General features: G+C 38.0%; 1 protein-coding gene across 6 annotated transcripts in view; it reads right to left on the bottom strand.

Annotated features, from left to right (window-relative positions):
- Positions 1 to 27,758, bottom strand: part of BRIP1 (BRCA1 interacting helicase 1) — a 104,034-nt gene that overhangs the window by 25,237 nt on the left and 51,039 nt on the right. For 5 of the 6 annotated variants that reach the window (XR_007380716.1, XM_048966670.1, XM_048966671.1 and 2 more), the window contains exons 22-24: positions 26,931 to 27,009; positions 25,093 to 25,314; positions 23,689 to 23,846 (exon numbers count right to left, since the gene is read on the bottom strand). Coding sequence is in view for 5 of the 6 variants with exons in the window: in XM_048966670.1 (XP_048822627.1) it covers positions 23,689 to 23,846; positions 25,093 to 25,314; positions 26,931 to 27,009 (459 nt within the window). In the remaining variant the exon portion in view is untranslated. Of the gene's footprint in view, positions 1 to 5,560; positions 5,622 to 23,688; positions 23,847 to 25,092; positions 25,315 to 26,930; positions 27,010 to 27,758 lie in introns of those variants that run through there. The other variant, XM_048966674.1, reaches the window with a different exon arrangement.

Genomic DNA, 27,758 nt, shown 5'->3' on the forward strand with positions numbered 1-27,758 from the left:
GCAACAAAAGAGAACAGTAGTGACATTACAGAAGCCATAAGACGTTTACAAAGGCAACACAGTATTTTGCTTAGAACTAAAAAGTAAATATTTAACAGGTAATAACTTCAGAGCTTGCAAATGATGAGGTGAGAAGGGGAACGGAGCCTGTGTAATCAAATTAAAATACAGGTTTCTTTGCACCAGGCTTTTGAAGGATGCTGCTTGCCCTCTCCATAGGTGGAGCATATCACACCCCAGTACCAGCTCCACTCCTCTCCCTCAGGGCTGGAGAAGGCTGACACCAAAACATTGCTGGTATCAGCAAATCCAAAACAACCAGCACCTGACTGTGACCAAAGGCACGGCTTGTCACAGCTTGTGACAGCACAGACCTGGGCTTCATTTCAAGCCTCATGGGCCAAAATTCCTATGATACTGCTGTACAACAAATAGTAGATCAGCAGCACAGAATTAGAGAACTGCACAGATTATAACAGTAAACCAATAACAAAACTGTCGTTTCAGAGCCGTGTCCTCTCACTCCTTTCTCTCCCCTAGGCCCTATTGACTTCGCCACCCCAAGCAGATGAAGCAGAACATAGCGGAATGGTGGAAGGTCCCTCTTCACACTTCTATCCACAAAACAAAGAAATTGATTGTCGAGACCTAACAAATACTTCATGTCAATATCTGACAAATGGCTTAAGCAAAATATGCAGTTGCAAATAAAACTACTACTACTTTCATTACATTTCTTGTGAGTCCTCCAGAAATGTAGTAAAAAGTACATACTAGACCTCACAATTAAGGATGAGCTGACAAAGAATTTGGGTTTTGATCAGGAGCTGTGATGACAAATACATGAGGGAGGTAACAGCTGCTGTCAAAAGGTGCCATTATTCCAAGTATCAGCATACTAGTGTTGGCAATTCAGCTCTTGTTCCCAAAAAATAGGCTTCAACTATAAACATTTAAATAAAAGAGCTGTGGGATTACACAAACTACATCTCTGTTAATTTGGCTTTAATCCCAAGAACCATTCCTAATTAGAGTGTCAAAGAGAACTATTTCCTTGCAAAAATATTCTTCTCTCTTAAAAAGAGAGTTCTGTAGATTAAATGGGCATTTTATTACAGGTTTGATGGGCAGACGATAATCACCTCGCTATGTAAGCAAGTCAGCTGTAGCTGAAATAAAGGAGAAGGAAAGGGCTAGGAGGAAAATCAGAATCTCAGAAGAAAAATTTGAAAAGGTTTTGGAACACAGGTGACTGTGCAACCAATACATTTCTCTGTCAAAACAGTGCTTGTAATAGCCACGAGCTCATCGTTCATCACATTCAAATGAAAATTAAAGATTAACATATGTAAGTTTAGAGCCATCAGTTAATACACCTATTTTACATTCCTCCCCAAAAGCATATTCCAACAGAAATCTGGGAAAGAAAATGCTTTCATGAACGGGTTCCAAGGGCTGAGCTTTGTGCCGTGCTGAGTGCTTTTCAGCGAGCAGCAATATAAGCACACCTGCTGGAATGTTATGCTGCAGTTAATGTTTACCTGGGGAATAAGAGTTTGGTTTTCAGAGTTTCTTGGTATGACACCATTGAAAATGTGATTTGAAAAGTTTATTTCATGAGTGCCTTTTCAATGATCTGCACCTGACAGTTGATTTGTTCTGTGCTTTTCTCTGTTGTTCCAGCGTGCTATGCAAAGCTTTTGCTATTAGGCTTGTTATTCATAAAACCTGTGAAAAGTTTGGTGTAACGGCGAGCAAATAAAAGCATCTCAGAGAATATGATCACTTTTGTGGCTGAGGGTGTGACCTACCTTTGGAAGACTGTTGTGCTATGCGTTGTTACTTCTGCACGTAGATATTGTAACTAAATTCTATATGAAACCTTGATCATGCATGAAAAAGCCCTTTACGACCTAAAGCTTTATAAAATCCAGCTATTTATGTTCAACACAGTGAGGACAATAACAGTACAATGTGGTGCATGACTAAGGCAGATCAAAACGAACATCTGAAATGCTCCATGAGGGGCACTGAACTGCTTGCTGATTCTAAAGAATACATTGGTTTGCTTTGAACTTCTCTTTGCTGAGAATGAAGAACAGGAAGAAATACAGGGAGAGAGTAAACAATTCATTCCCTAACCATCAGCTCCAGTACTCGAATGCCTGCTTTTCTAACTTGGCATTAGGAAGAACACAAATATTACAGACAACCTTCCCTCCAGATTGCCATGAAAAGGTTTGATTTGCAGCTACACTCACATCACAGCTCTGTCCATCTATCCACGAGACACGTGAAAAAAAAGTTGCAGTTATTATATAAACATTTCTACAGTTAAAAGGAAAAAATGAATGCTTTGCAAAATAGGAAGTAACTCACGTGGCCCGTAGCCAACCAAACCAAACCTTCCAACAGCATCATCCACAGGGGTGTACGAATCCCCCAGCAGCCTTGGACTGGGAGGAGCAAAACTGGTGCACTGCTGCCACCTGCAGCCCAGCGAGCTGCTGCCCGAACTCCCAGCTCACGCTCAGCTATTGGAATGATTTCTCCCTGCCGGACTCCTTGAGAAGCTTTGTTATCACTCAGCTAAAGGAAAGGCGCAGTATTACAAGCGGTGCATTTTCAGGGTCTGGTTTGCTGACAGCAGACTGCAGGCACATGAGATGCGCGCTGCTCTGCGCCGACGGGGGGATCACAAATTCTTCAATCTCAATACTCTGCATCCATTAACAATGCCCTGGACATCTTGGGGAAGCTCAAATATTGCAGGATCCAAAAGGAAAAATTATGACTGATGGACATCCTGCTGTACTGACACTCAGTGGTCACTGAAAACTATTACAAGTCTTCATGCAGGACTCCAGCATAAAATCAACAAGCTGACGGCCAAGAACAGCTCTGAAAACTATGGACTGAAAACTTTGTGTAACAGATCTAGAGCTTTGAATGGTCAGTTCTGAATGGCCTCAGTTCTGATATGATGGAAGTTATATATATGTATATATATATATATATCCATATATATATGTATGTGTGTGTATGACCATGTTTGGGTACACGTGCACATGTTCATATATTTTTAAAAAGGCATACATGTACACCCTAATAGAATGCAGACTCAAGGTAGGAGCACCAAAACATTAAGTGGGAAGCATCCTGCATAACCTTTCAAGTGACATTTTAAGAAGCTATAAAAGAATAACAACATTAAACCAGAGGAGTGTTGAAGAACCTAGAAATAATGCACCAACATGACAGAAAAAACATGTTGCAATAGTATCAGGTTTGAAAGTTAGTATATAAAATGTGCCCAGACATCAAATAGTGCAACAGGTGGTATCAGTGCATGGAAAATGAGCATCTCACCCAGAGAATGAGCACAGAGTGCTTCACACCTTTGTCCACGCAACCCATCCTGTTGGGCACACCAGAAACACGGCTGCCACCACAGCCCCACTGCCTCCCTTCTCCCCAGTGTCACAGCCCTGAGCTCAGCACTGCTCCTCAGCTCTCTTGTCAATCACTATCTACCACATAAAACACGGTGAGCTCCTAATGGCATTATAATTCAATCACAGCAAAAAGAAGAGTGACTGTCATGCTGACAGGCAGTGATTGACATGGCCTGGATTTCTGCTGTCAAAGATTTGCATGTCAATCAGTACGAACCCATATGGCATCTGTTTACACTGATCATAAGTCATCTCAGAGAAGTATTGTAGCAAAGCTCTGACAGAAATGAAATGAGACCCCCATTCCATGTTCCCAAGCACGCAGACTACAATAGATTCATTTAGAGTTCTCAGCAGCTGAATTAATGCACATTAATGCTGAAAAAGGTTTGAGAACACAAAAGTTTAACAAGAAAAACATGCTTATTAAATTCAACGAGGATGCCATGCCCACTCCTGGCACTGTCACATGTTCCTATCGATTTTGCAGCTCTCCATTTTATGAAATAATACATCTCCTCTAAACGTGTGCGTGTGTGAAACTCATCACCTCTGGTAATGTCATCAGCCGTGAGTTACTGCAGGGCTGCATTGAGACTTCTTTCAGGGTTTCTTTTGGCACTTCAGGCGCTCACTTCCACTTTCTGTCTGAAGCATTGCAAGATCGTTAGTTAAATTTGGAATGCAATTGGAGAACAATCAGGCTGACAGAAGGATCTGAGTGCTGGATTCCAGAGAGAAAAATAACTTATCAGGCAGATATCCTTAAATACCTGGCATGGTGCTCGCCGGGAAACCGTGTTGGACGAGTGCCACAAAAACTCACATGAACTCATGCTGTTTTTATTGCAAATTCTTGATCGCATAAAAATGCATGTCTGGTAGTAATCACAGCTGGGCATAATACCATCCTGTAATGCAATTCTGTGCACCCAAAAACTGATAAAAAGCACCTTGCCCCTTTTTTCTTGTGGCTGAGGAGGCTGCAAATTTACCCAAGCACACTGTCAGAGCAATAAGGCTTTACTCTCTATAAGTGAGATTCATGTTCTTTACCCTGCCTGCACACGGATGGGTCATATCTGAGCATTCTTTCACACTGATATTCTGATTCAAAACAAGTATACAAGAAACCCCATCAAGACTGCTGAATGTCTGTAAAACTCTTTTCTTTTTTTGTGCAAGTGCTTCCTGTTTCTTCTCACAGAATATCTTCTAATGACTGAGCTGCTCCAGCTAGCTGCTAGTGCCAGTTCTTCCAGATAAGCCGAATGTGCGACATCCAGTCTCAGTCTAGATGTGTGAAGTGCACTCACATTGTATGCAGCCCTGTTTGGACCATTCACAACAAGGCGGATAACTGTCAGATTTTCCATGTCTCCCAGGGGACACATCCAACCACGCAACCAAATGAGTTATCCAGCAGTACAACAAGGATTTGAAACCTTTTTGATGGGAGAAAAAAAAAAACAACCCAAAAACTGGGAGAAAAAATGCTAGGAAAAGGGCCACATCCGTGTAGCCTTGCTCTGTGCCATCCACACTGCCTTGCCTGTATCAGCTGTATGCGTTTCCTGGATGGTCACTTAATGAAGTAATTACCTCATCATTTTTAAGACTAAGTGCTATGTGCCTGGACAAGTTTTGCTTCTGAATATATAATTCCTTTATTCTTTTATTGGCTTTAGCACAATTCAGCGGTGACTCAGTTTATGAAAGAGAGATGCATAGCTTTGGTTTGCATAAGAATTAACTGACTATCCATTAGTAGCAAGTTTTTCTTCTCTGCACAAAATGTTTTTTCACTCTAGCACATCATTCTTCCATTGTGACCCTCATCAAATAAAGTGATGAATGTAAGCACCTGTAGTTCAGGAGGCATTTGATCACAGCCTTCCTCTGCTTTGAACCCAAGGATTCTTTTTACAATTTAACTGCACTCTCCCAGGGTGGCACAGATGATTTCCCAATCCCCGTTGTCACAACAGACATGCTTAAACCACCCATTGTGTGCACCATCCGTAATGATACCTGTGGTTTTGTACAGCACTCTTTCCTGGTCTGTGAGCTCCTGCCTCTCCCAATCCTCCCTCGATGCATGACGCACAGCTCCAAGGGCCAGAGACCTCGTTACCAACAGTTACCAGTTTCTGCCTTTTTACAACACTGAAGGAATCAAACGCACAAAGAGGATATTAGGATCCTTCAAATAAGGGAATCAATATCTCACGTTGTGTACACAGATTAAAAGAATCTATTGGTAGCCCTTTAATAAATCTGGAAGCATTAAAACTATGAAATATTACAGTGACCCCAGGTTAAGTACAGGGGAAAATAGATGATGAAATACGCTTAATGATTGCATTCAATGTGTGCAGAAGAGATGCTAGAGGCTGAAATCGCAGAGCCAGGCTGTTCCCCCTGCCCTTAACCTCATCCCATACGATTATTTTCATTGCTGTGATATACCATGAATGCTCAGCCTGTGAAACTAATTAGAGCAAGGAGCCTACCCTAAGTAATAGAAAGACTCTACATACTTGCATCCCCACAGTCTGGTTCTACAGCAGTTTCTCCATTTTGTCTTATTTCTCTTACTAAAGCCACCAACTAGGACTCCATTGATTTAAAGAAATCCTTAAAAACAATACATGCTGAATACGTATTTGTTGTATTTCAACAAGCATCAAGGCAGTGTCCCTACAATAATAACCATTCCAGAGATTAATATTTTATAGACAAGCTTTACAGTACAGTTAGTATATTAACTGCATTCTTTTTCCAAGCACAAGAGACAAATTAATACACACATTATGCTGACTACCACGCAAAAAAGAAGTAGTTAATTTAATTGGAATATCTGGTAGAATAAAAGTATTAAAAAAATTGCAGACAGCACAGGAATGCTAACAAAACTTTACAATCTGCAGTACATTTATTTCCTTATTGCCCAACTCTGATGGTTTTGTTTTCTTTCTCCCATATAGAGCTTTTACATTTAAGTTGGATCGGAGAGATTAGAAACCGGCTGGAGAAATTCATTGCAAGCAGCCAAGTTCTGAAAACCCATACATATTAAATGCATTTTAGAAAGTGTAGGTGGACCTTTATGAGTGCATGTATACATGTCAGCCCATGGGAAGTGCATGAAGATGACAAGCAATATCAAAGTTCAGGTATGCACAAAATCCCAGCTCCGGACCAAGCTAGGCACCCATCTGAATCCACTGCACCACTCTTCTGAGAGTTGCCAGAAGCAAATGAGAAAAGGAACACTGGGACAACTACAGTGACTCCAACACATATTCCAGATCATGGATTTCAAGAGGTGCTGCAGTGTTCTCCCTTACTGACATCTTGCCTTCAGTTCTTGAAACAATTAAATCAGCTCTTGTTGAGCTTTCTTCCATGAGCATTCCTAATGGAATCCATTTACACAAACGACACGTGTAACAACCTGTCTTAAGAAGTCTCACAATTTAATTCAGCAATGCATGAAAAGCATCACAGTCTCACGTATTTCAAACACTCCTCGTGCATTGTTGAACTCCTCTTTTTCCTCAATAGAAGCCTTCTTGTGTACAAACAAAGCCATCAGAATTCACCAACCTCACTGTGAGTGCTTTGGAGGGCAGTCCCTGCTGCCTGGCTCAGGCAGGCACACACATGGGCAGGATCAGGGCACAGAAGCTCCTGCAGGAGCACACAGTTGTTCAGGATTTAGTACTGTATGCAATTCCTTATTTTGAATCCATTTGTTCTTGTTACAACAAAGAAGAGAGGCTAACAACAATAAAGGGCTGCCCTTGTCTTTCAACAGCTCTCAGATATTCCTCTTCTGAACATTCTTACTAAATTTAACCTCATATTGTTACCAAATTAGACTCCTCCCAAATCTTTCAACATGTTTTTGATTCCCTGTCATTGGAGAACTCTTCTTTTTCTCTGCTGCTAAACACACAAGAAGAAACTAGCCTAATCTGCAAAGATTAATGCTGCCTGTAGGAAACCTCTCAAGTTCTAAAGGGAGTGCAACACTCGAACAGGCTGCCCGAGGAGCTTACAGAATCTCTTTCACCATAGAATTTTAAGATGACAAGTATCTGGCAAAGATGGTCTAATGACATTTGATCTTGTCTCTGCATAAGGGGCCAAAGCAGAATTTCTTTCTAGTCACATCGTTCACTGATTTTTATGATGGATGGGTTCCTTTCAAGTTCCAGCCTCTGCGCATTGTGCAAATAACATTATTAATTATTATTAATTTCAAACAACTCCAATCGCTTGCTCATTCAGTCTGTAAGCTTACAGACATCACAACGCATAAGCAACAGACACTGCATGCCATTCAAACTCTGAACACAACTGAAGTTTATGCACTAGTAAATCTCAGGGCATTTTCTTCTTTTTAAAGAGAAATAAAGTAAGCCAGTAGAACTTTGTCCTGTACCCCTTTAAATGCGGTCTACACATGCTCCTCAGAGACCTACCATTCATGCAGAGACCAATACAGTCCAGGAAGCTGGAAAGACATAGGTTGTTAAAATATAGTTACAGAAACAACAGCATTTATTGAGCTCGCTGATTCTACTAAATGAAGTTTGATTAAATGACTGTGGCCTGTAACTTGGCATTAACCACTGCAATGCAAATCACTTGAAAATGTTTCACTAACAGCAGATAATTTATTATTTATAAATGAAAGTCTGCTCTAAAGCACAATACCTTGATATGGAAAAATGAAACTTCATGTTCAGTTTAATCCAAACTGACCAGCTTAAAGCTGGGATTTTTAAGTTTACTAAAAAATACAAACCTAATCATAATCAAAACGCATATATTTACATATATTTTCAGACAATTAATTATTACATCATGTAAGAAAATAGGGTAATTTAAGATAAACTGAAACATGGATTTTGTTGATGGCTTCCACACTGCAGTTGACGTTGGTTTAACAAACTCTTAATAGAACTTCAACCAAACAAAAAAAACTGCATAGCATATCTAAACCTCCACTGGGAGAACTACTCAATTATTTTCCACGTGTACAATGACACTGCATAATAATACTAAACTCACATACAAAAGGAGTTTAAGATTTTAACTGGGGATTTAGTCTCACTTCATCAGTATTATATTTACATGAGCTCAGCCAAACACAAGTGAAAGTTTTACTGTCAACTTACTTTGCATGTACTGTTATTAATCCACACAAAGTCCATTGAGGTAGTCCCCAGGGCACAATCAGTTTCCAAATACTGTGAAGAGTGTTTAAAATCGAGGCTAAATGGATTTGCCAAGGCATGAATTCTGTCCTACAACAAGTTTAAAATGCTGAACGCAATTGAGAACAATCCGCAGTATCAGCTTTAAAGAAGGAGAGTTATGTGGGATATTGAGCATGAGAACATCGTGCGTCTGTTCGATCCGTACGTGCATATTACATTTGTACACCTATGCATTATATAAATGATATAATGCATCATTATGAATACCATCGTATACAAAGCAGCATAATCCCAAAAGATCCCAAAGGGTGCAGTCTCATCACACTACATGTTGTCTAAGCTTATAGCATGTAATGGGCTTCGAAGGATTTGCCATCCAGACAGAGGAGTCCCATCTGTACTGATGGATATATAGATCCTACCATGCCCCAACTATGGGGCAGTACCATCAGTGGGTGTAATAATGCAAAATATTTGATGCAGATTTCTGCATTGCTACAGTACTTTGTAGCTCTTTATTATCAATTACCAGAGGAGATGCACAGGTGGGAATCTAAGGTTTAAAATGTAGGTGAATATGAGCTACTCTTAAAGCACGTCACATAAAACTGAGCATTTTAGCACCATAAACTTCCCAGTCTATTAGAAATAAAGCATGCTTGTATTTTAAGAGGTTTTCCAAGCGCAAGTGTGATTTACATTGTTCAGACACTTGCAGTTATTATTCATTTCCGTGAAGCAATGCCCAGGAGAATGGCTTTGCATGATTCATCTGAAACTTGTGCCATTTCTGCCTTTTCTGTTTATACCTGTGTAGATGGCAGTTTCGCGGTGCTTCGGAGTTTTTTTTTTTCTCTCCAAAAGCCATATTGTCCCTCTGAAATACCCAAACAGACACCTTGTCCTTTATGTTACAAGTATCTGCAATTCATACACAATTCTTCATACGTTCTATCTGTTGGCTCTAAAAAAAATCAAAAAGTAGTCAGGAACTATCAAGGTCATTTCCTCTAGAAGAATTATGTTTTGACTGGATTTTCCAATTTTTACTATGGTAACACATGGCCAATCAGAATAAGAAAGCCCATCTGGTTGCAATTGGTTTCAGCTACTATATTTTAGACTGCTGGTAATATTTTGCATATTAAACAAGGACTTAAGATTTATGCTAAATAGTCCTCTACAAAGGAGGAGATTCCTAAGCAGCTTTAACTCAGTAGTGGTATTTTCAAAAACAATTTTAAAGTTTATTTTCTCTGCTACGATTAGAATCAGTACAATTGCATTTGCACAGTATCTTAAGTTCTAAATATAAATGCACAGAGGAAAACAAAAAACCATCCACAAATACTTCCAACATAAATACTATATACCTGCAAATGTACATTGCGCTGAGATCAATACTTTTCCCAGGCTTTGATTTAAAGTATTTAGAGGAAGTACATTACAATAAAGCATGACTGCTTCTGACATTGAAACTGTGTGACACTGGACCTGCTCAACCAGCTGGGAGTGAAATTTCTCTCTCATCACATCTCCAGAAGACCTCCTGCTAAACAAACACCTGGGTGGGGAACGGAGCTGGTTGAACCAGGACTGCAAGCCTGGGCCTACATCCATTTTTTACTGGCTTGCTGCAATCCACGCCATTGCTTCTTTCTACAAGTCTTCCATTTTACATATTCTTAGAAACTTTAAATACAACTTACCCCTACTTTTAAAACCAAAGCTGCTTTAACAAACAACAAGGAAACAACAATGGCAGCAGCCACTGTATGATCAAATGTTAATTCTTGTTTCTATTTTTTAATGAAGGTAATATTTATCACATTGAAGCTTATGTTCACTTCATGGCGTATTATGGACCTCTATACCTTCTGAAGCAATTAACCAAGCAGTACATGAGATGCTAGGAAAAGAGATTTATAAGATTGTTGTACTTACTAAGCATCAGCTACAACAAGTTGCATACTCACAGAACATGGAAGTCTTTTTAAGATTAGTGTCTGATAGGGGAGTAAATAAACCATACACCAAACAAGAATAAGAATCTAAGCACTGAAGTTATTAAACCTACTGTGCTTCAAATCATCTCACCACTGTATATGATGAAAACTTGTGAAAATAAACACCTGATAAATCATTCATGCAGAGACACCATTAAATATCAACTTATACAATGTACACAATCAAATGAAAATTTCAGGACAGATTTATTAGCTTGTGGATGTTCCTAATTATTTGAAAAACTGTAGTCTTGCTCCCAATAGTAATGGCAATCTGTAATAAGACTCTAAATCTCAGGGATAAAAAAAGAAAAGAGTCACTTAGTAAAGAAACGAGGAATAAAAAGAGAGAAAATTAAAGAAGTCTTGTAATATAAACCAAACATATGGTGGGCAAGGGCAGCGTCCCTTGCATCAGCACTGTTACCTCGTCACTACCAACAAGGCTTACTATAAGCATGAACTCTAAGATACAATGCAGAAGGCATAGCAGAAGGAAGGCAGGGGAAGATTTATTGCATTCAATTATTTTTGTTTAAAAGTTTCCTCTGGGGCACAAGCACATAATATATTGTACTTTCCATTACCTGGCGCAAATGTAAAACATACCTGAAAAACACATTTCATGCTTATAACATATTAAAATAACAAGTAAGATGTCATGGCATGAGTTTGATAGATTAACTGCCAGTTACTGATGTTGTACTATATTAGTTAACAGCAAATTAATATCATCAGGCATATTTCCTCTCTTATACCCAAAAAATATTAGTATGGAAACAGTGTTTCCCATAAATTCTTTCCACTAGATTTCAGAATAGGGCTTTTAATCTAATCTGGGACAAGATAAGCAGCAATTTATTCCTTTATTATCAGAAGCACTACCCAATTGAAACTCCTGCCTCTGTTATCTTTTGCAATTTAAGAACTGTTAGGAGACTAAAAACCTACACGGATGTCCCCATGATTTTTTCACTGTGATATTGATTATACTTGACACACACACACTTGTACTTTATGAAGCAGCCCTTAAAAACCATTTCAACAAATTGTACTGAGCCGACAACAACTGTACGTGCAATAAAATGAGACCAGATGCTTTCATCAACGCCTTTCATTTACATTTATGTAGCACTGTAGATTCACCATTACTAAAAATAAAATGAAAATGTACTTATATAGGCTTTATACCCCCAGACTTATTTAAGACGCAAGCCTAATCAGCTGGAATGCACTGTCACATTATTCCCCTTTTTTTGCTGGCCACGTTCTTTTTCCTATTCAAGGAGAGCAAATAAATAAACATGAAACAACTTGACATAAAACTTAGATGTAAACTAAGGTCTAAAGAAGAATCATGTTGAACATCCACTGAAGCTTAGTCTTTTATGCTTAGCATCCCACGTGCTCCAGTGGATGTGCATTTTGGTATAACATCAGTGAAATAAGAAATACATTGCTACTTGATTTTCCTGTTTCCACCATCAGAAAAAGTCTGCATGTTAGATATTGCTAATAAACTTCAACTTCCATTCAGACGAGAGTTTGTTAAGCTTCAATCAAGTTCTTCAAAAGTTATCCAAAACTCACCAAGTCACCCTGCTGTATTTACTCTGAATTACAAAGCTTTGTCTTCCTCTCTAAAACAATTCCATTTCTCAGTTAGCACAACATATCTTCCACTGACAAAATTAATAGGTGCAAACGTAAGTTCTCTAACAATTAGTATTAACAGCACTAGATAAGCCAGCCCTTCTAGGTGGGTAACCGTAACTACAAGCAGAGTCGCCTTATGTGACTGGATCAGGAGCAGTAATTCTATTTAAGACAGCCTTGGGACAACAAAGCAAGCCTGTGGCTGTGGCTCCAAGCAGCACTCCTGACCTGTGACTTATGCATTAGTTCCTAGCTTAGGCTGCCATACCCAGGCTGCTATTTTGGTTCCTGTCTGGCTCCAGAGCCACTGTCTACAACCCCACTGCTCCCGCCACTTACTCCTGCTTCCTGGGGGCTCCAGGGAAGATCCTATTTGTCCCACACACTCACAGCTTTTCATCCAGTTACTAATTTTCAGTTGGGAATCATCGAAGTTTCCCCCATCGTCCCAGGTTCTGAAGGTTCATAGCATAGGGTTGATACGATATGGCTGACTTACATATCGGTAAAACACAAGCAGGACAGAAATTTCGTAGCCTAAATTCATTAGTTATGCGTACATCACCTCATTAGCAACAGTCCAAAAATCATGACTCAGGTCTCTGAAAGCCTGAGAACGAGACAAAGTCTACAAGATTGAATTATACATCTCTGTTCTGCTGCCTCAATCTTTACTGTAAAATCTTGAGGATTAAAAACATCATTTCATCAAAGAAAACTGACGTTCATCCATGCTCACTCAATTCTAGGAACTGAAGCTTCATCAAAGCAACCAACTGCCCAACTGCTCCTTGCACTTTGTCTCCTTAACATCATCTACAGAAATGAAAGTAAAAAAGTACCTTGGCTGTTTAAAAGGAAACAGAAAAAAGACAAACTGGAAGGATGTCATTTAAGTGCTAACATTAATACCATTTTCATGTAGCACGTCATGCAGCAGCTAGATGACAGATATTCATGCTCTTTCATGGGAGCAGTTAATAAGATACCTTACCCCTCCTTTACAAAACAAGTACTTTCCAGGGTTCTAACATAGATTAAGTTATGACAACATAAACCCAGCAGACTTCAGAGTCATGCTATTGAAAAACATGGCAAAGAAGGAAGATTCAATCTCCATCCAGGTCATTGAGGACAAATGAGCTATATAAGTTGACATACCTAGCTTTTGCCAAAGGAAAAAGAAAATCAATAGCATCTTATGTGACTAGCAATCATCTTTAATCAAACAAGTGGTTGAGAACTCTCCTGTGATAATATCAGACCTGTTAATGCAGTAAAATATGATGTGCTACAAAACAGATAAATGGTTTCCTTTGAAGGCTCAAGATGGCATTCATTACAAAAATACTGGTAATAAGATGATATGCAGAGAAAATACTTTGGGTATATTCACTTGTTCTGTAAGCCCAAAGCCATAAATAAGTAAACATGAATCTCTATTCAATCCATATTTTCATATTTTACAGATCCAGACCACAAGCAAGGATATATTGAAAGAAACAGATCTGATAATTAAAAAAGAAGCAACAGAAGACTGCAGCTGTTCCTGCTTAAGCACATGGTTTCGGAAAACTTTGTTTGGTTTTGCAACCTGGACTTGAGGCATCTGTCCTGGTTTCCTTCAGCAGAAAAAGAACTTCAATAATGCTGTTCAAGAAAGCTTACCTTTCATTCGTAACATCTCTGTTTCTTTCTTTTAATGAAAGAAATGCATTTGTATAGAATTTAGGGGGAAATAATCTGATACATATAAAACCTAGGTACTGAACTAAAAAGAATTGTTATGAGATTTTGATTTTTTTTTTTAGTGCTAAGCAAAAACTGTCAAAAAATGTCAAACTGCACTTAGAATATTTTAAATAAAAACGGACTGTGTCTACTTTATTAAGAATCTATTAAGTGTTCTTAATGTAAAGGGGGGGAAGAAAGAAGTTCTGTGCAAGAATCCTAAAGGACCAAGAATCAGAAAACTAGTGGAATGTGCAGCCCAGTGAAAGGTTCAGTATCTAATGATAACAGCACAGCAGTGATCCAAAAGCAAATAAATCCTGCTAGAATGAAAAATCAATGAGCTTTGAGAAATTCTGACAATGACAAGGTCTCTCTCCGTGTGAGATCAAGTGGAGAAGCCCCATTAACAGAGCAGCCATCTGCTTTTTCCTGCTTCTTATGTACTGTGCAACCATTTACGCTACTTTCTCCTACATCAATACAAAGGCATTTACAATTGAGCAAATAGGTCCAAACCTTGCAAAAAAAACCATCTCAGGTGACACAGATGGGAGCCAGAGAACAGCCTTTAAAAACAAAAAGCAGAGCATTTGCAAATCACAGGAACAACTTCAGCTGGCTGCACACACGATCTCCGGTGACAGGGAACCAACAAATCCACAAGGCTCCGAGCTCGATGCACATCCCGTTGAAGAAACCAATTGTTCACACACCCAGAAACCAAACATTTGTGGAAGTTCTTTTGAAAGAGCACCATCTGACACGACAGTGGGGATGGAGTTTAAAGAAGCCAACAGCTTCCTTGTCGAGCAGATAATAGAATTTCTGTGAAGCTGCTAAACAAAACCTCTTTGGAGGTTTATACTGCTTTACGTCCCTCTTGACTTGCCTCCTGTGACTGCCCACCAGCTCACCGTCTTCCAAGGCACGATGAACCTTTTCACACAGAGTGAAGTGCACAACATGGAGTAAGAAATTTTACAGGAGGTTCAGTGTAACAGGAGGGGACTAGATAACAGAAGCTTAAAAGTTAAAAAAAAAAAAAAAATTAAAAATCCCACTGTTGTATACTAAATTGGCTTTGGTTCATTCCTTAAAGGTGACACTCGCAATAAACACCAGCACAGCAAGTGGTTTGGATTTGGTGTCTGTTTTATCTGATGGTTGAAGTCTTGCTACAAGAACGTAAACATTCAGGTTTCATTCCTGGTAATTCCTGCTTTTCATGCCTTTCAAAGCAACAAAATATTTGGGAAACCAATTAATAAAAATCTAAAGAAATGCACAATATATGCAATATAATTAAACATCTGCATTTACTCAAACACCCCAATAAAGCCAGGTTCTTAATCCCAGCCAGTCATGTGAATGGTACACTGCGGAGGAAAGTAATGAATGTTTTGGCTACAGCACTAATTCTTTTAAGTGAATAAATATATTTGCTTTAAAAGTAATACAAAACATGCATGTTCCTGTCCACATTCTCGAGAGCTGTCTCTTCTTCCCCATCCTGTATTTAATGTACAAACGTTTCTTCAATTTAGTACTGTTACACAGCTAATTAAGAGGGTACACTAGTTCTTTACCACTAGCATTCAGATCTGTTTCTCTTCAACAAACAATATTCTTCAGAACTGAAAGTATAACGTGAGCAGACTGACTTTATAAGGTTCTCAAGTTTATGGCATGAGAAAAACATTTTCTCATACTATAAATTCCAATGATTTATTTTAAACTAATTTTTCTAGCCCCACTGATGAACTTACATGTACAATACTGGTTTACCTTTTAAACAGCAAAAGTAGTAATGCATCAGAAAGAAACAAACCCAACCACCCACCACCGGCTTTGTGACTTACAATAAAAATCCAAACTATAATTCACATAATTGCTGTTTGTATGTTTATTTTTTTTCTTCTGAAACGTCCTAAAATGATGAAATTTGCCATGGTATACAGATACACATCAAGCAAAACAGTGTTTTATGGTGATAAGAGGGATGACAACAGTTTAAGAGATAAAAGTGATAAAAGTGCCTGTTTGCGTCCAGAAGAATGAACTGTAACCTCTCAGTAGGGAGGTTCAAAGTAAAGCTTACTCAAAAAAACCCCCAAATTTCTCTGTAAGCTACGTATTTCTTACAGCTAAAAAGAATGTACAGTACTATCATGGCTTACTACCATTTCTCAGATGATTTCCAAATGTTTCATTACTCCATAGCATGGGATACAGTTTCTGATCCAGATGCTTAAAAGAACAAATCTAACAAAGAAACTTAATCTGAGCTAGACTTGGCAAATTTTCCAGAAAAGGAGTAGAATGATGTTTTGGAAGCTGCTCAAACAAAAGCCAAAATGGAAATATGCCTCTTTCAACCATACCCTAGGCTGCAGTTAAAAATAAAAGGACACTTATAGTTTCCACAAGTGTGAACTGCAGCTGAGGTTTATGAAATATAAAATGTAGATGTCAGAACTGCCCAAGGAAAGTTGTTTGCTTTTGTGGTTTTTGTTGTTTTTTTGTTTTACTTTTATCTGAAGTTACAACAACCACTTTTTCCACTGCATTAAGAAAAAGTAATATATAAATGAAAGGTACAAGAAAAATTCTGTGCAATTAGGAGGAATATACTCATTAGCTTTATATTATTACATCTTTAAAAATAGATCACACAGAAGGATATAAATGGGAGAAAACAGACATAAGTCCACTAAATAATCCGCGTGCTGCTATATGAACTTCAACCTGACCGTTTCAAAGCACTTAATGAGCACAAGCTAAACGTATGCAGAAGTTTTTCCATTTACATATCAGGAAACCATAGGACAGAGAACTCAGAGAAGTTGGGAGTCACGTACGATTTACGTGAATTCAAATGTGCTGAGGTATTGTTTTATCTGATAGTGTTCTTTCCTTCCCTGAAGACAGGCACGGCTAAAAATCTTTGTATAGCCACGCATCTATCTATAAACACCATAAAAATCTTTAAAATCGTGGCCAATTTTTTTTATTATTATTATTTCAAGCCCTTCAGAGAGGAGAAAACCAAATTTATCCTTGGCTCCAATGACTTCAGGCAAAGAATTTGGCCAAGTGTTTGTATTCCATCAAGAGGAAGAAACTATGAACTTAATAAAAATAACCAATACCATATACAAATTACATATGGAAGAATGGTGGTAATTGTCTGTCTTTCTACCCCCTACCTTATATTATTGCTGTATGGTAACAATTTAAGGACTAGAAAAGTTCCCAAGCTAAAATTCCTGCACTGAACAACCCAGACATAGACACTGCAGAAAATATTCCTGCACACTGCACGCCACAGCCTGCATGGGCTGAGGCATTCTATAGAGTTTAATTATGTAAATCTATGTCACACAACTTAACTTTCTTCTAATTTCCCAGAAATGAGGAATGCCTTACAGAACCCAGAGGTATCCAACTCAGAAAACATCTGCATCAAATCTAATTCACTCTTTCATTCTACTACAGCCACTTGGCTCTTAAAGTGTGAAAAATGGCTTTCGCTTAGTAAAATTAGTGTCAGACTACTTGAAAGTACCTTAAGAATGAAAGTCAAATTGCAAAATTCTTACCTTGACTGCAGATTCGCGTTTTATGAGAGAACAGAAATTTGCAAAAAGGTGGAGTTCAGCATACAGAACTGGTGAGAAATTTCAGTGCCTCTAGCGAACGAAAGTTCTGTGGCACTCAGAGCTTCAGCAATTTATAATTTAATTATGTAGAAATGTACAGTAAAACTTCAAAAAAGGACTCACGTATAACAATGTGTATGAGATGTTTAGACTCATGTCAACGAATCATGGAGCTTTTAAATTTTTCCTGTGCATGATTGCTATTCTGTTTTGAATTCACACCCATAATGGCCAAGATATTTCCCATACTGATAACAAAGAGGGTTTTTGTTACTGATGATCGAGGGGTCAGTGGCAGCTGCACTGTGTGACTGACATAATCAGTATAAAATACCAGCTTGTCACAATGGATGTTCATTAGAATATAAAACAACCAGAATGTTGAATCTGTAATTTCAGCAGCTGCTACTGTACACTTCCCATAACTCTGTAAGCATCAGCTATCGGTGCAATAGCTTCTTGCTTTCCCAGATCTAGTTTTGTTGATAAAACTGTTTGTGGTCTTATACCATAAATCAGAATCCTGAAATGAACCAGCATAAAAACACCCCCACAAAACAATGGTAATATTTTTAATCCAAACCATTCCAGAAATACATTTTCCAGTGCAGCTTCATAAAGAGCTGCCCTAATGCAACAGAGGACTACACTGCTCTCAAAGTCCAGCCTTGGGTTTTAAGAAAAGAAATAAAATATGGCAATTGGCAAAATTAGCAAGAAATATGGCAAAACATGAACTCCAAACTATTCCTTCTCTGCCCATGCTTTTTTTCTCATACCACTTTCACAGCAGCCCCACAGACTGGTGTGCATCCAAGCAGGCCCATTGCCAGTTACTTGGGTCCATTTGGACAATGCAGTCCTAAGGTGAGAAGGGCACAAGATTATGGGTGCAAGAGTACATCCAAAGAGCAATTGTCTGTCAGCACCAGTGATTGAAGATTATCCTCAGGAAAAGCATGTTGTGTGGGATGCTGTGAAATCATCCTGCAGCCCTGAAAGAGGCATACACAACTTCATGCCTCTAACCCAGACAACAAAGAAAAATGGGAAAGAAAATGTATCACTGCATTTACTGATATCTCCTTATTTACCCTCATAAAGACTCCTTACACACATGAAGACATTTACAGAAGCTGAAGAAATGGTACTTCTGGAGTGTAAGTCAACTTGGCTGACCACCATAAATCGTACCATGATAAAACCTGGAAGAAGAAATGGACTTGGTGACCTAAGAAGTTGGTTCTGTCCCTGTGCTTTGTAAGCCCCCTTCTGCAGCCATCCTTATCTGATTAGAAGTTACTCAAGAGTTCTCTCTTCTTGCCAGCATGGCAAGATGGTAACATTCATCTGTCAGCTGTTAAGTATCTGGGTCTGTAATTTATGGGGCGGAGGAAAATTTAAGTCTTCGAAGACAACAAAAGCACAAACAACTGTAAGGTGGCACTCAGCGCCTGACATGTTTCTCACTAATGAGGATTTAGTTTCACTTAAATATAGCCCTCAAATAACTCAGTAAACAATAATATAATCAGTCCTTGATACATAGAGCTTTCAGGCTTATCAAAGAATAAGGCAAGCATGGATACGATAGTAAATACAAGGAAGACTTTGCAATGACAACATGGCATACACATGTATCTATAAAGACATTTGATAAGACATCATTTACCCTTATTTCCAGAGCCATAAACCCATTTCTTCTTCTTTAATAAGGTACGTCCAACAGCTTTAACAATATTCACAAAAAGGCCGCAAGCATTCTTTAAATGAGAAGGTAGGAGTATCCTGCAAGTACTTTTTTCAATGCGTTCCATAAAATTCAAACTTTAGTGCCATATGAAAACAGCAAAGACAACAGAGAGAAGACAGAAGCAGCAGAAATGAATGCATTTTTGGTAAAATGAAAATAAAAAAATACGGCGGATCCAAGGTTTCTTTCAGCCATATGCCCAAGAGCGAACAGCAGTGCAGTAAAAAAGAAATTGGTGTCTGCATTAAAAACTTCCATTTTTATTTTTTGGAAGATATCTGTCCCTCATAAATATTCAGTAATGATCCATTAAACATGAGATGTTTAAAAAATAACTTCTGACTAACCTGCCCCATTTATTTTAGCTCTGTTTGGAGCAACCATCACACTGAAATGGTGCCAGCTGACATCAGCAACTATTCAAGACTAGCCAAATACAGTTAAGACTCCAAAATATTTAATGTAAGTAATGTTGGATGAGTGGTATCCTCCGACTCTCAGAGATACCTTTTCCGTTGCTCAAATGTAACAAATAATTGCCAGCTATGAATGCTTTTCTTCAGAAATACTCACTGCATTTAGGTTAGATTGTCAACAACAGGCTAAGAAAGCATAAGCTGTTGTAATTGTTTTCATGATGCTTTTTCGACAACAAATCTTGCATCTGCAATCTGACTACTCACAATTTCTAAACCAGATTATAAAGCTAAACCCACACAAACCCTTAATGGATCAGGGTTTTATTTCCAGCGCTGCAAAAACTTCAGTTGTGGCCAAGTCTTATCAGCTATGGTGGCAGACAGATTACAGAAGATGTGCCACGGATAAGTACGAAGCACCACCAGCTTAAACCAATTACACACTTAGCACAAAGTTGTCAAACTACAGACAAATGCCAAATCCTAACATTTAATTTCTATAATGCTTATGAATCTTAAGGAGAATTACACTGAAAAGAGAGCCTGTAATAAACGCAACGACTGGGAGAACATGAGGTGGAAGGAGCAGCATTGGGAAATGGAAGCTTTTAATGGTGTATAAGGGAACCATGCTCACTGAAGAATTACCATTAAAGAATCGACACCGTTTTTATTTTACTGTAACTCAACAGTTCAAGCCTACCTGCGTATATTCATTGGCTGACATACCTACTAACATACTTATACCTTAGGCCAGCTGACAGTACTTTCTTACGCAGTATGAAACAGCGTAAGCAAAAACTATCCATAGCTGTCCTAATTACTCCTTACAGGCAGGAAAACGTGTGATAAAATGCATGTTTTGTGATTCACTTCCTCTGGTTTACTTGCTTCAGTGCTGCTAACCTGTAGCTTCTGATGGTCTTCCACAGAACTCTGGATTAAAAAATCTAGACAATCACTGTACCATTTAAGGCGCATAATTAGCAATTATTTCATGCACACTTCACAATAATAATCTGTTACATACTAAGGGGAAAGAAACATTAATGAGCTACTTCTGGTGCCGCTCTGTGTACTGTGTTTGCATAATAATGAGGTCCAATCTGCTGGAAAACACATAAAGGACAAATTAATAAGGTCGTCATTTTTGTCTAATGATGCTTAATACAGTTTTAGCAATCTGCTCAAGACAAAAGACGGTCACTCAGACATAGCCGATTATGCATTCGCGTGGCAGATGAAATCTTTATTAAACAGAATGATGAATCTGATTAACATGCGATAACAAATATACAGTCTGTGAAAATGACCGCGCCACCTCCTGCAAGCATCCCTCACGTCGACTATTAAGGCTTTACTCAGATTGAGGTCAGACTGGTATTCCCGATAGGCGCATTAAGATAAAAGTTTGCCAAATGTGGTAACATGATGAGCAAAACAATATCCTGTTATATAAAAGCTACTGCCTCAACAGCTGACTGTCTAATCAGTGATAGCAACAACTCCTTAATAAGTTTAAAAACTTAATCGTCAAAGTTTCCTTCACCTTTTCACATAGAGAAGAATTATATTAACTCGGCTCCCTCTTAAAGCATCCTGCTTCTGAAGTGCTGTCATCTACCAAGTTGTTCTAGTTGCACAAAGACCACAAACATGAATACACAGTTATTTAGAGTCATCTAAGGAACATAAATAACAGTATGAACTTATATGCCACTGATGTCACATAAAGCCTGAATAACCTAATGGAGGTTTCTAGGTCAGCAGCTAGCATGTGATGTAATTGAATTTGTAGAAACATAACAGCAAATCTAAAAATCTTATTTTCAGCATAAATGTGTAATTTATATATAAGAAAATAGGTTCTCAAAAAAAGATTTACCAAAATTTAATTTGATAATCACACCTGCAATTTAACTCATGAAAATACAGCATTACATCTAGTGGGTTACCAACCCTAGAAGTAAATCACAGATATCAAACCCAGTGATTCTACATTAAGCTTGTTTTGCTACATACATTCTACTAAAGGAATAATTCCCCATCTTCCAGAACTAACTGTACTTGATTTACAGAGAGCACATGACAGAAAGTACATTAAGATGACTTACGATACCTCGTGACAACAAACGTGATTTAACATAGGGTAGGCAGCACTACAGACTACAACGTTAATTTCACTACCAGTATATTGCTCAATAACAGCAGGATCTGGTATTCAACGGTACACAACTGGGAGCTAAAACTGACTCGATCACACTTCTTCACTTTAATGCATGTGTGTTTGTTCTGGCATATGGCAGCATATAACAAATCATAATTTTATACTCCCTTTACTCGTTCTACATGTCTTCATTTACATTCACATACTCCCAATTAAGGAAAAACAGCCACTTGATTTAAAGCAAGGAGATGATAGAATTAAAGCTGCATTTACCTCTAACATCATTCATTGCCAGCCCATTCCACCTTTCTAAATAGGGAACGTTACTTTTACCAAAGAGGAAAAAAAGAAGAGTGGCTTCTCCACAACTCTCACATTCAAGTCATCTGCCATATAAATCTAGTCATGGCACATACAGTTTGCAACAGATCCAAAGGAGAGATGTCAGTTCTGACAATTGTTTTACGGGTCTATTGAAGATAATGGGATCTTTTTTTCCCTCGAGTCTCTTTGAAACAAAGACATGCATTAAGAGATTAGATATGTTTCTACTGAAAGCCACCAGCTTGCAGAATGACTCCCTAAAGCCAGATGTGGTCTTTTTTAGCCTGTGTTGCTCTTCCCTAGCCTAGGAGCTTACCAAGATTTCTTTCCACTGGACGGAAACAGAACATAAGAAAAGAGAAAGAGACATATTCAGGAAACATAACAATTAACCACATCTTTCTAGGAAAAGAAACAGAAGAAGTTAGGAGCTGCAGGTAGGCAAAGAGCACAACACTTGTTTATGTTAGACCAGCAAAAGCACATACTTGTAAACCCAATACCAGCTGATTACACATTTGTACCTGCTGCATCTGGTAGGAAGGGAGCCCCGTCCCCCTTCAATTGCCTACACAGAGAGCTGCATGAATGAAACTGCTGACACGGTTCAGTTTGCACAGCTAGTATTGAAAAACATCAAAGTGGAATTAAATTTGATTCTCTATCACAAATTAAATTCAATTATCTTTCTACCCACAGTATAAATGGAGGAAAATTCAGGAGATAGGTATCCTGAGGTTATTTGCAAAGTTCATTCACGATGAATCCTGTTCTTTACCTTAAAGCAAAGCATTATTAAATGTACAATAAAGCATACATACCTTTCTCATCTAGATTTCAAAGAGTTCTATTGACTTTGCTAACAGTGTTTGCTAACCTTACTGGAAACACAATATGTATAATTTTTGTCCTGTTGACTCCTTTAGACCTTATCCATGTTAATTATTCAGGGTCTGATTAATATTTTTGTGTCTGATGCTTTGTTCTGATTTTCCCTTCATGAAAGACATGGATAGCTGCTGCCTCTTTTCCTATCCCTCTTCATAAAGCATAATACCACAGACATTGCATCAAACTAGATGTAAATAATGCAAAAAGTATTAAGGTATCTGAATACAGTTTTTAATATAGAAAATAATTTCAAATCTCTGTAGTAGAAATCAGATGAATAATATATAATTAATCTAGGTAAAATTTTCATTCTATCTGTAAAAGAAATTATATTTTAATATTTACAGTCACTCAGTAACCATTCTAGTGTACAAAATAAACCAGTTTACTTACCCATGACTGTGCTTTATTGCTGAAATGAATAACCTCAGCTCCTATCAAAGGGCATGGAGACATTGACTGGACGAGGCAGCTCCTGCACTGTAAGTAACTTGTCAGAGAATATTCCTTCTCATTCCAAACTGCATTTAAAGATAAACTGGCATTCGTGCCTTTCAGAAAGAAAGAAAGAAATGCTTCACATCAGCACTGGGAGATATTCTAAAGAAGTTAAGAGATCCTAGGATGCACTTCACAATTCAAAACTTAATTTTCATATTTTAGCAGAAAGTCACAGGATAAGGAACTCTTACTCATCTCTGTGAATTCAGTATCATTTAAAATAGAGCCTGTGTGAAAAAATCCACACACAATTGTGCTGTCCTAATAGTAGAACTGTCCATGCACTTGCAAATACCAATACTTTCCTTCTGGCTTCTGTCACCTGAATGTTGCTAAAGGATCACACACTGCAGTCTGATACCTGTCTCCATTTCCTATCAAACACACTGCAGCTATAGAGACCTACTTTATATATCCACCGTGGCTGGGTATGCACCTCTAATTCATAAGTTTTATTTGTTATAAGGAATGTGAACAATTATCTTTTTGCTATTCTTATGCTTTCTTTTTGATGAGAATATTACGTAAGGACATGAAGGATTTGGGAATGGAGAGGAGCCTGGTGCCCATCGTCAGTGTTTGATTGAACATAAAGAGTTCCACAGATCTCAGCAGAGTTCTGCTGCTGGCTGGCTGGAGCTGTGAGCAACCTGGTCTAGAGGAAGAACCAGTGTAAACTCAAACTACCACACTGGCAATAAAACATAATATTGTAAAAAGAATTATTTCTTAGCAGAAGCATCATGAGGCAAGACGATAAAGAGGTGAATATCAGAAAAATGAAGTCAGGGTTACACAGCAACAGGTAACTGAAAAAATCAATACCCAGATCTGACACAAAGAAAGCAATGATTGCAGCAACCACACTGAGCCAATGGGTAATGAAAGAAAACAAGTAGAGGGTACATTTTATAACTTGGTATTGTGTCACTCAAAAGGAGGAAATTTCCTAATAAGGAAAATATATAGAAAAAGATTTAGTATAGCTTTGAACGTTTTATGGAACAATTTAATGAAAGACAGGTTACAGTCTTTTTTGAACACTCAGGCGTTTCTCTTGGCTTATAAACATCTTCCAGTAAAAATATCTGCAAAACTTCTAAGTATATTGGAGACTAAATGGGGCAAAAGACTTGTACTGGTCCTCTCTATAGAAGGAAATTTCATATGTAGATCAAGAGATAAAAGCATGTTACCAAAATCAGGAGTAGCTGGAGGAAATGAAAAGTACTTCTTTTAAAGCTGCAGGGTTTGACAAATGCTAAGTGGCATTTACCAATAATCAGTACAATTTACCTTTGCTTTTCACTGGCATCTGATAAATCTTCAAAGTTTCTTTAAGATGACTGAGACTTGCAACATCTGTGATGACCAACATCATGTTATCATCATCTGAAGTGACATCTAGTTCACATGTACAGTTATTACTGGATTCCTTACTTCTTACATGCGTACTTCTGAAGAGTTTCAAGATTACTTTCATCTCAATATCACCATAACAAGTTTTTCTCAAAATGCCTACAATTTAGAAAGTAGGGCATAAGACTTACATATACACATGGTTTTGAATGCAGCACTGTTCAAACATACTGCAAACTTTCCACATTCACAAGATGGTAACTTAGGCCCTGATCCAATACTGCCTTAAGTCAGTGAAAAGACTTCTAGTAATGTAAATGGACCTTGGAAGAAGGCCTTATTTAATTTTATTTTTTTAATCCATCCAAAATTTGCTTTTCAGCAGATAGTTTTCCTTTTGCTATAACTCCCAAATTGACTAAGGAGTTCGAATTCATTTTGGATAAAGTCACATATTTAAAATTTTCTTCAAGCTATGTCAGATTATTATGTTTTAAAATTCTCATCAACTGACATTTGAAATTCAATTTAAACAGCATTAAACTTCTTAGTGACAATGGACACCATGGTAACTGTTAGCATTAAAGTACCTCAGCAACTTTAAGTGATTTTATTTAACACATAGGATTGCATCAAGAGCTTTTCTTCTTGCTACTATCTCTTCTTTGATGCCAGTTCTGTAACTGTTTCATTACTCAATGAGCTTCTGGGGCCATTAAGAAGGGATGCTGTGGGACTATCCCACATCATAGTGGTTGCTGTAAGCATAACTCTGGGTAAGAAACAGGTCCCTGCTCATGTCTCCATCTCAATCTTCTTATCATTTCTAGCACCATCCAAAAATCCAGCATTCTGGCTTTCTTTCAAGCTCCAGAGATGTACTTCAATGCATACAAAGTCTTCTTACCTTTCGGTTTGTAAAACTGGGACCAGTTAAACCCACAACTATCAACTATCATAAAAAGATCCCTACATTCTCCTGGAAGACAATGATTGCATATATCAAGTGTGTTAAGCACCTATTTCTAATTGTTTCTGCATGTAACTGATGACAACGCCCTATAATTAGATCATTACCACATATGGCCTAATAGACTGAAAATACAGGGCGTTCTTAAGAAATAGAAGAGTTATTACTAACATCAGCTTTTAGACTTTCCCAGAGTGAAGGACATCACAAAAATAGTAGAGGCAACTTTAGAACACATCTAGTTAACATTTCTTAAAATGTACCAGCGGAAGGCATAAAATCAAGCTGAACTAATATGATGTAGGTTACATAGTGAAGAACAGCAATGTGATACTACAGTTCCAGTTTGTCAGTAGAACTCTCGATGGCTTCATTACAACTTGTATTAGCTCCCTAGAGTTACTGTGACAAGACACTACCAACTGGTAGCAAATTAACACTTAATCCTGAGAAGCAACACACCCCAGTGAATGGGCAACTGTGCTACAAATAATCTCTTTCAGCCTTCCATAATGCCAGGACAAGTTGCCTTCAGTTAACTCTTCAATGCCACTCAGACTACCATTGTATTTCAAGATAAATCAATATATCTGGAACAATCAAGACTTATCAAGCAAGACAAATCTGTCTGGAAAACTACAGTAAGAGTAATTTATTTTCATTGAAATACCACTTAGAATTTCCAGTAGAGAAATTAACCAATTATTCTAAAATACGCCCTCAGTATCCAACATTGTGAAAGTAAAAGGGTGAAGAATCCTACAGCTCTCAACCTGAAACAAATGATCAGTTTCATAGGTCTTACCTTCTGCTTTTGGTAGTATTTCTGCTCCGCAGATAATACAGTGAAGTCCTCTCTTGCAAGGCTGTTGTTGGTTTTCCTTCTAATAAGCCAATATACGAGTTAATGTGAATAGCCCTTTGCAGATACTAGCTGTGCATCTATGTACATTCAAGGACTTTAAATATAAACACATTAATAAATGTATCAAATCTGCTTGAGATACGAAACGCTCAAATTTATTCAACTCCACGTTTATCATTTATATTAACTCATAATGTAGTAAATGCTAAAATCATTTAACCTAACCTAAATAGAAATGGCTTTGTATAAAATATTTTACAGCCAATAATGCTGCAGACTGTCTGTCAGAGATTTAGACTGGAATTCTGCAGAGGAATCTTGAAAAATGGCCGACAACTCTGATTCAGTACGGTTATGTTCTTATACTGCAAATCATAGAATCACTAAGGTTGGAAAAGACCTCTAACATCAATAAGTCCAACCATCAATCCTGCCCTAAAAATTAGTTTTGAGAAATTGGAATCGTGGCTTCTATTGAGGCAGGAATCCCATCTACAATGGGTTACAAGATGAGTCTATATGCTGGCAATAGCTGTGGCTTCCATCTATGCTAACAGGACTTGGTAACACTTGGCCTTTTTGTTTCACATGGAAAACAAGGGTTTCTATTGATTGTAAAGACCTAGAGCAAACCATACAGACTACACACACACTGATGCTGTGTGTTTATCCATGGATCATTTAAAAGATCATATAATAGACTGTATTTCCCCTGCAGCTTAACATTCAACAATAATCACCTCAACAGTGATATTTATCTACAGGGTA

This window comes from Lagopus muta, chromosome 20 (genome assembly GCF_023343835.1).
Source record: "Lagopus muta isolate bLagMut1 chromosome 20, bLagMut1 primary, whole genome shotgun sequence".
Lineage (NCBI taxonomy): Eukaryota > Metazoa > Chordata > Aves > Galliformes > Phasianidae > Lagopus > Lagopus muta.